Genomic DNA, 9,556 nt, shown 5'->3' with positions numbered 1-9,556 from the left:
GACGAGACAGCCTCGAGGGAGACGCAGAGACCCAGGGGAACATGTTGACTCCGAGTAGGGGGGGGGGGGTATGAGAGAGACTAAGACTCCTGGAGAGAGGAGGAAGAGAAACATGGCACTTGAGGGAGAGCAGATGAGGGCGGCGCGGAGGAGAATGGCCGAGGGAGACACGGACACGAGACGGAAACCTCGAGAGACAGACCCACGCGGGAGATGAAGACATTGGAAGATGCCGGGAGAGACTCGAGGACATCTTAAAGAAGACAGAGACGCAAGGGAGAGGATGGAGACAAGTCCGGAGGGAACATCAGCGCACAACTAAGACGATCCGGAGACGCTACCAGAGATACAAAGACGTTGGAGAGAGAGAGACAAAGACTCTGAGCGACGCGGAAACGGGAGACCCCGAGACGCCAGGAGAGACGCGCGCAGGAAGACTCGGGGACGCGCATTGCACGGGTATAATCATTTATTTATTTATTTCTATAGGAAGCAACCCCCCGCCCGGGGCCCCTCCCTCCTCAAGCACAGAGCGCAGGGCCCCCGGGGAGCGGGGGGGGGGGGGTCTGCCTCTCGCATACATCTGTAAAATAAATATTATAAAACTTTGGAATAAATATTTCTCTTTACACAGGAAAACGACGACGAGAGGGGGGGGGGGGGCCCGCCCGGGACCCACGGAGGGGCCCCTACCCGGGGGGCCCAAGACCCTGGATAGCGCGGCCAAGGGCCCTGTACCCTGAATAGTGGGGGCCCACCGGGGTGGAGGAGGCTCCTCTAGTGGTATGGGGGGCCGCACCGCATCCAGTGGAGCCGTGTGGGGGGCTACACAGGGAGGTGTGTGTGGGGGGCACCCTGTAGTGGTCGAGGGGGGAAGGGGGCGATGGGACCCCTGTAAAGGTGCGGGGGTCCTTGCGGCGGGGGTCGCTACGGGGCTCATCGACCCCCGTCGAGGTGTGGGGGGATGTGGGGGCTCTAGAGGTAAGGGGCCCCCCCCCCAGGGCCCCCCCCCCACCCCCTGGAGGACCCCTGCAGTGGTCGGGTGAGCTCTGCCGCGGGGGTGAAAGAGGGGACACGAGTCACGTGCCGCCAATATATACTGTGTATACTGTAATATAGACTGTATATGGCACCGACTGCAGCGTCGTGCATGCGCACAACGCGCGGCGGTCACGGGCGTCGCATGCGCCCACGCCGCGCGGCGCTTCCCGTCACAGTTTGCGAGCGCCCGTTCCTCGTCCGCCCGTCGAGCTCGCCGGCTCGTCGCCGCGCCCTCCCCTCCCTCGGGGTCCCCGCGTCTCTCGGCGGGCCCGGCGGGCCGGCGGGGGGCCGGGGCGGTCGCTCAAGCGGGCTTCTCGGCGGCGGGAGACTGCGCCGGCGCGGCCCGATCGGAATCGGCGTCGTTTCGCCGGCGCCGACATCGGCAGCCGGGCCTCTGCAGGCGGTCGTACGCGGCGCGCGCCAGCTTGAGCGCGGCGCGGCCCGGCGGGTAGCACAGCAGGCAGGGCAGCGCCAGCGAGAGGGCGCCCAGGCAGGCCCAGCGCGGCACGCAACCCGCGCGCCGGCACGAGCACGGGTTGTCGGCCCACGAGTCCCCCGAGTCGCCCACGTCGGTCTGCGGCGAGCAGTGGTAGAAGAGCGCCTTGACGCAGCACAGGCACGTGCACGACTCGAGCAGCGCGCCCGCCGAGCACAGGCAGCGCTTCTCGCACAGCCAGCACGCGGGCAGCGAGCGCCTCGTGGAGCCGCACTCGCCGCACGCGCACTTCCCGCACCGCTCGCACGCCGCGTGGCCACGCGCGCCGCCCTCGCCGCCCTCGCCGTTCGTTGGAGACCCCGGCTTCTCGGCCGGCGCCGGCGCCGCCCGCTCGTCCGTCGGACGGGACGGCGCCGCGCCGCCCTCTCCCGCGCCGTCGTCGCCGTCGTCGTCGCCGGCACCGCCTCCGCCACCCCCCTCGCCGCCCTGCGGCTGCCGCTTCACCACGAGCGCCGCCGGCGCCGCGTCCGGAGTAGCCGGGGGGTCCGTTGGGGCGCCGGCGGGGGACGGCGCGGGGCCCAGGTGCGGAGGTGACGGCGGTGCCGGGGGCAGCAGGCGCTGCTCGGAGCACGTGCTGCCGGTGCTCGTGCGAGCGCTGCTGCTCTTGGAGCACGTGCTGCCGGTGCTGGTGGACCGTGCCACGCGCCCCGCCAGCGCGACCGGCTTGTGCGGCGGGGAGCCGGCGCGGTGCTGGTGTTGTTGCTGCTGCTGCTGGTGGAGGGGCAGCGGGCCCCGTGGAGCGCCTGCCCTGGCCGCCGCAGGCCCCGTGGCGGGCCCCGTGGCGGGTCCCGTGGCGGGCCCCGTGGCGGGTCCCGTGGCGGGCCCCGTGGCCGTTGTCGTCCCCGGGGGCCCGTCCGTGTAGTCGTTGCTCGCATTCGCGGGTCTAATCTGGCCGAGGGAGAGCACGGGGGCCGGGGCGCCATCGGTGGTGGTGCCATCCAGCAGCGGGGAAGCCTCTCCTCGCTGACTCCTGGGATCCATGGCGGCCCCGGATCATTGGCGCTGCGCTCCTGCAGCCACACGTCGACAGCTGTGAGCGAGCGCCTGTCACGGCACAGCGGAGCGCGCGAGAGAGGGTGGTGTGGCACAATGGTTAGCGCTCTGCACTATGAACCCAGTGACCCGAGTTCGAATCCTGCTCACGGCCAACACCAGCAACGATTATCTGAACTGGTCCTGGGCCTCCTCTAGGTCGACTCGGTCTCAAACGAGTAGATGGTACGGTGTGTAAACATCGCCATTCGGTAGACAAAGGCGGCCCTCGTGAGCTGTGTTGGCCTTCATGGGTGCTCGCAAACAGCACTTGCCCCAACAGTCTGTTAAGACTACATGTGGGAGCCAGTACCACATTGTCTTACAAACGCATGGGGAAGAAGATCAGGTTGAGATGCCACATTCCACTCACGTCGTCTCCAATTACATTTGTTGCTCATATAAATGCAAAACAACTAATTCCAGTATTCTCAATTCACAGCTGGATGAAGGCCTTCCCCCACACACCGTGCCGGGGATGACGCGAGTTTTTTTTTAGCGTACCTCACCGCGCTGGTTCTTGCTGGTTGGTATCAGCGGTGGGGGGGGGGGGGGGGGGGGGAGGTCAGGACCAGTTCTGATATCACTTCGCCATAGCTGTGAGCGGGAATTGAACTCTGATCGCTCGGTTCACGGCACCGCGCGCTCACCACCGCACCCACCCGTCTATCCAAGTCGACATGATTTTGACAAAATCTGAGCAACACAAAAACAGCCATGTTGTACGGCTCAGCCTCCATAGGACGCGGCGGTGGCAACAACAAGAGACAAGTTATATAAAACAACAAGCCCCGCAGAGATGCGACGCAACAGTGGCCACACGTTAGGTCCCGTTATCTCCAACTTCATAGCCGCACGATTCGAGACCAGCATCGACGGGCCAGGTCTGGAGAACCACGTGCATGCGCCGTCGCACCATCCCACAGGCACATTTAGCATTTTACATTTAACGAGCGGAGCGCACGGAGCAGTCGTCGGGGAGCCAAATGCCTTCGGATATTTGATGTTAGCCATGGCCGGGAATCGAACTCGGGTCGCCGTGTTCACAGTGCAGTGTGCGAACGACCGCGTCACCACGCCGTCCCCCTGTCCCAGATAATGATTGCACCATGTGAACGATGTACTTGTCAGACCAGGACGTTTCCAAACACACAGCCGCCGCTATGTTCATCATATCTGTGGTTACATTCAGGGCTGTGCGCATTTGCAGGGCCACTGTGGTATTTGTGCGAGTTGCGGTCATTCTCATAGACGATCTCTCCACCCTAGGGTCTTTCTACTCTTAATTCATACGGAACGTTATCCTCTATTCATGCTATTCGGATTTAGTTTGTGCCCATGTGACATTTCTTAAGAGCAGTGCTTTTCTGCCTAAGCGCCCTCCTAACGGCACGGGCGTTACTACTGCGCCACCCTGCCAGGGTCGAGAGATGTGGGAAGAGCTCTTCCCACAGCTCCGCTATGCAAAGCCCACATCCCTCCATCTGTGCAACATCTCCCACATCTGATATTCCCTACCCCGGCTGTTGCCAAGACCCCATCCACGCCTTCATCATATCCCGACTCGACCGTCGCAGCTCTCTCCACGATGCCCCCCACATCCCTCAACTCCCCAAGTCCCCACGTCCCTCACCCCCCATCCCTCAACTCCCCACGTGCCCACGTCCCTCACCCCCCATCCCTCACCGCTAAACCTCAAATGACTCGCAATGCCACCGCCAGGCGTCCGAGCCCATTCTTCAAATCCCTCGATTGGCTGCCAATCCTGTCCTTCACCGATTACAAAATCACCCTCGCCATCTTCAAGATCGTCCATGGATCCACTCCCACCTCCGTCTCCGATCTCATACCACTTCACACTCCCTCCTCGCTAAAGCCATGACAGTCTTCTGCTGAAACCCTCAACGTCCACTCCAAGGGAGGGAGGTCGCTCCTCCTCCTCTGCCCCTGAGGGTCTGTCTGTGCACGTTCGGGTCATCTTCTTCTGGCCATCCACGGCTCCGGTTGCCTCCCGACTCGCGAGTCGAGGCTCTAGACCAGGAGTGGGGAACGTCCGGCCCGCGGGCCTCATACGGCCCGCGGGCCGTATGAGACCCCGCGAAGTCATTTGGTCTGGCACTGCCAAGGCAACCGCAGGCGGGACTCGAAATTCAATAAATCTAGGAGCAAACCTGGAAAAGCAGTTGCGAGTAGCAGCATCATCAATACCAGCTAACATCACACGCCTCGCCCAAAGAGAAGCAGTTCCAGCCATCGCATTAGGGGTGAGTTAGTTAAATGTTTGTCCAAATGTAACAGGCAAATTTTTAAGTTGATCATTTTGTATGGCCCGTGAATGATGTTGTAAATATCCAAATGGCCCTTGGCAGAATAAAGATTCCCCACCCCTGCTCGAGACACTGGCGCTACACTGGCAATGCTAACCTACCGCGGCAAGAACGTGCCCAGGTTCAATTCCCGTCTCGGGCACCTTTCTGTGTAGAGTTTGAATGTTCTTACCCCGTTCTAAATGCGTTTCCTCTGGGTTCTCCGGTTTCATCTCACAGCAAAAAAAATTCTAAATTGACAATAATCACCCTGCTCTTCCCGCCTGCCTCCGACAACCAGGACGCCGCCCTTACCCAGCGTCATCGCGGACATCTCACGGAGCTTGACCTCTGCCTGGCTCGCTGCGGCCTTCAAAGCCCCTCGACGCCTCTGGCGAAATCTCCCCCGAGATGCAGGCGCACGTAGCCCACGTGCAACGGTTAACCCCCGGACACATCGCCTTCTCACTCGGATCGCAGACCCAGGGCTTGCCCCACACACGGACACACACCACACACAAAGATTCCCCGTATGGCCTTAACAGGCTATTGGGGCAAAGTGCTGATAGCAAGCACCTATTAAGACCGACACAGCACAAACAAGTGGGGGGTGGTGTGGCCAGCACCACGCTCTCCGGCCGCATTCGTTTCCCGAGTGGCGATGTTCACACAACACGCACCAGGTACTCATTTGACGCAAGAGTCGACGGAAGAGAGGCGTAGGACCGGTTCAGATATTCGCGTCAGTGGCGTTGGCCTTGAGCGAGAATCGAACTCGGGTCGCCGGGCACGGTGCGCACACAGAGTTGCAGCGTTGGGTATGAAGAAGACGCACGGAGGGGGGCACGGGAGACAAGGCGGGACATCGAGGCGAGTTACAGATGGAGGCGCGTGGAACCCGCTGCGGTGATGGAGCCCCCATCCCCTGTGCTCAGCCCGGCAGCTGCGTGTGCACGCTTGAGTGAGTTTGCACGTGTGTGTGTGTGCACCGAGTGTGTATACGTGCCAGTGCACGTGTTTGTGTGCACTGAGTGTGTGCACTGAGTGAATGCACGTGTGTGTGTGCACTGAGTGTGTGCACCGAGTGTATACACGTGTGTGTGTGTGCTGAGTGTGTACACGCGTGTGTGCACTGAGTGTGTGCACTGAGTGAGTGCACGTGTGTGTGTGTGCACTGAGTGTATACACGTGTGTGTGCACTGAGTGTGTGCACTGAGTGAGTGCACGTGTGTGTGCGCACTGAGTGTATACACGTGTGTGTACACGTCTGTGTGTGTGCACTGAGTGTATATACGTGTGTGTGCACTGAGTGTGTGCACTGAGTGAGTGCACGTGTGTGTGTGAGTGTGTGCACTGAGTGTGTGCACTGAGTGTGTGCACCGAGTGTGTACACCCAGTGTGTACACTGAGTGAGTGTGTGTGCACGTGTGTGTGTGTGCACCGAGTGTGTACACCGAGTGTGTGTGCACGTGTGTGTGCACCAAGTGTGTACACTGAGTGTGTGTGTGTGCACCAAGTGAGTGCACGTGTCGTCGTGGCGAGCAGTGGTGCAGCGATTAGCGCGCTGCGCATCAAACCTCGATTCCCACTCACGGTCAACACCAGCGACGTTAATCTGAACCGGTACTGGGCCTCACTATGTCGACGTAGCCTCAAATGAGTACCTGGTGCGGTGTGTCAACATCGTATACTGGGAAGACAAAGGCGGCCGGGCGTGGTGCTGGCCACCGACCCCCTTGTGTATCGTAATTGTATCATAGGTGCTCGTTAAATACACTTACCCCAAATCTGTAAAAGAGACTTGCCCTTATTTTGTGTGTGCGTACAGGGTGTGTGGATGCTAGGGTATGTGGTGCGGGTGTACTGTATGTGGCTATGCATGTGTGTGTACCTAACGCGTGTGTGTGTGGTGTGTGTCTGTGTCTATGCACGTGGGGTGTGTACCGGGTATTGGTGCGTGTGTACGTGTCTGTGCCGGAGTTCGCCTGTTTGGGGTCCGTATGTGGGAGAATAATGATCGCGTGTGTACGCTTGGTGAGTATTTATGTGTGTATGTGTAAGGGTGTATTCATGTGTGTGTGTGTGTACGTGCGCGGAGTGTGTGATTCCGTGTGTGCGTGTCTGTTGTGTATTTGTGGGTGTGCATATTCATGAGATGTGTGGGGGGTGTCGTTGTGAGATGTACGTGACGGGTATGCTGATGTGCATCTGTGCGCGCACGTGTGTGGGTGCTCGTGTTGCGTGTGTGTTGTCTTTAGGTCAACTCGGCCTGAAATGAGGATGCTAGTGCGCTCTGTAAACATCAGCCTGGGGGAGACAAAGGCGGCCGGGCGTGGGGCTGGCCACATTACTGCGTATGGTTGTGTGTGTGTGTCCGTGGGGGGCGGTAGTGGAGCGATTCGTGCACTGCGCTGTGAACCTGACGACTATCCGAACCAGTCAAGGGCCACCCCCAAGTCGAATCAGCCTCAAGCGAGTACCCAGTACGACGCGTAACCATCGCCGCTAGGGAGACAAAGGCGGCCGGGTGTGGTGCTGGCCCTACACACCCCCTCGTGTGCTGTGCAGACCTTAGTAGGTGCTTGCTAACAGCGCCTGCCCCAAGTCTACAGAGGGGGGGGGGGGAGATTTGTGCGCTTAGGAATATGTGTGCGTGTGTGTGGGTCTATGTATATGACCGCCTGCATGTGCGTGTGTGTGGGTCTATGTATATGACCGCCTGCATGCGCGTGTGTGTGGGTCTAAGTATATGACGCCTGCATGTGTGTGTGTATGTCTATGACGTCTACATGTGTGTGTGTGTCTATGTATATGACGACTACATGTGCGTGTGTGTGACAGCGTTACCGAGAATCTCGCCAAAAGTACGTGCCCCCTCTCCTAACAGCCTGTGTGCTTATGCTCAGTATATTTATGAATTGATGCAAATGCGTTAATACGTAGGTATTCTATACACGTGCGCGTGTGTGTGTGTACACACGTGTTCACGTGTGTGTACACACGTGTTCACGTGTGCGTCGGTGTATCCCGCGTGTATGTCCGTACTACATTTGCACACACTGCGGGCGTATACACAATGCGTGTGCACGTGTAGAGAGTAGAAGGTGTAATAGCGTGAGAGCACTTGACCCCAACAGTCTGCCAAGGCTATACGGGAGATCTTTGTATTTGGTGTGCATGCGGGTATAGGCGAGTACTGCTATATGGGCAAGCGTGTTATGTCGTATATATGGGCACTGTGTGTGTATATGGGCACTATGTGTGTGTATATGGGCACTGTGTGTGTATATGGGCACTGTGTGTGTATGTATATGGGCACTGTGTGTGTGTGTATATGGGCACTGTGTGTGTGTGTATATGGGCACTGTGTGTGTGTATATGGGCACTGTGTGTGTGTATATGGTCACTGTGTGTGTATATGGCACTGTGTGTGTGTGTATATGGTCTCTGTGTGTGTGTATGGGCACTGTGTGTGTGTATATGGGCACTGTGTGTGTGTGTGTGTATGGGCACTGTGTGTATATGGGCACTCTGTGTGTATATGGGCACTCTGTGTAGTTGGGCACTGTGTGTGTGTATGGACACTGTGTGTGTGTATGGACACTGTGTTGTATATGGGCACTGTGTGTGTATATATGGGCACTGTGTGTGTATATATGGGCACTGTGGTGGTGTCTATAGGGCACTGTGTGTGTGGTACTGGGCACTGTTGTGTGTGTGTATGGGCACTGTGGTGTGTATGGGCACTGTGTGGTGTGTATGGGCACCTGTGTGTGTTTTATGGGCACTGTGTGTGTGGTATATGGGCACTGTGTGTGTGTATATGGGCACTGTGTGTGTGTATATGGGCACTGTGTGTGTGTATATGGGCACTGTGTGTGTGTATATGGGGCACTGGTGTGTGTGTATATGGGCACCTGTTGTGTGTGTATATGGGCCTGTATGTGGTATATGGGCACTGTGTGTGTATATGGGTACTGTGTGTGTGGATATGGGCTACTGTGTGTGTGTGATATGGGCACTGTGTGTGTGTATGGGTACGGGGTGTTGTATATATGGGCACTGTTGTGTATTGGCCTGTGTGTGTATATAGGGCACTGCGTGTGTGTCTCTGGGTACTGGTGGTGTAATGGGCACTGTGTGTGTATATGGGCACGTGTGATGTGTATATGGGCCCTTGTGTGTGTTATGGGTGGTATATGGGCACTGTGTGTGTGTGTATGGGCACTGTGTGTGTGTATATGGGCACTGTGTGTGTGCCTGATGGGTACTGTGTGTGTGTGTATGGGCACTGTGTGTGTGTGTATGGGCACTGTGTGTGTGTGTATGGGTACTGTGTGTGTGTATATGGGCCACTGTGTGTGTATGGGCACTGTGTGTGTGTATATGGGCACTGTGTGTGTGTATATGGGTACTGTGTGTGTGTAAGGTCCTGGCAAGGATTATTCAACATCGCCTTGCTAGGCATGCTGAGGAGAGGCTTGCGGAGCCCCAATGCGGTTTCAGGAAAGGGGCGGGTCCTGCACAGGATGCCATATTTTCTGTCCGTCTGCTACAGCAGAGGTGTAGGGAATTCCAAAAAGACCTACATCCTCTGCTTTATTGACTGGTCAAGGCCTATGATACCATCAGTAGGCCTGGGCTCTGGGTTTGTTCTTCGTGCTTTTCGGAGTCCCTGACC

At 58.1% G+C, this 9,556-nt stretch overlaps 1 protein-coding gene across 2 annotated transcripts in view; it reads right to left on the bottom strand.

Moving 5' to 3' along the window:
- Positions 1-441: 441 nt before the first annotated feature.
- The window catches only part of LOC133349931 (protein sprouty homolog 4-like), a 30,522-nt gene continuing 21,407 nt past the window's right edge, over positions 442-9,556 (bottom strand). Inside the window, exons 1-2 of one of the 2 annotated variants that reach the window (XM_061563814.1) lie at positions 5,191-5,900; positions 442-2,547 (exon numbers count right to left, since the gene is read on the bottom strand). In XM_061563814.1, the coding sequence (XP_061419798.1) occupies positions 1,343-2,518 (1,176 nt within the window). In that variant the 5' untranslated portion in view covers positions 2,519-2,547; positions 5,191-5,900 and the 3' untranslated portion in view covers positions 442-1,342. Of the gene's footprint in view, positions 2,548-5,190; positions 5,901-9,556 lie in introns of those variants that run through there. The other variant, XM_061563813.1, reaches the window with a different exon arrangement.

The sequence above is a fragment of the Lethenteron reissneri genome, chromosome 32, assembly GCF_015708825.2.
Source record: "Lethenteron reissneri isolate LAM-NWPU_2019-01 chromosome 32, ASM1570882v1, whole genome shotgun sequence".
Lineage (NCBI taxonomy): Eukaryota > Metazoa > Chordata > Hyperoartia > Petromyzontiformes > Petromyzontidae > Lethenteron > Lethenteron reissneri.
Note: the sequence above shows the minus strand (reverse complement) of the source record. Positions and strands in the feature narration are given on the sequence as shown.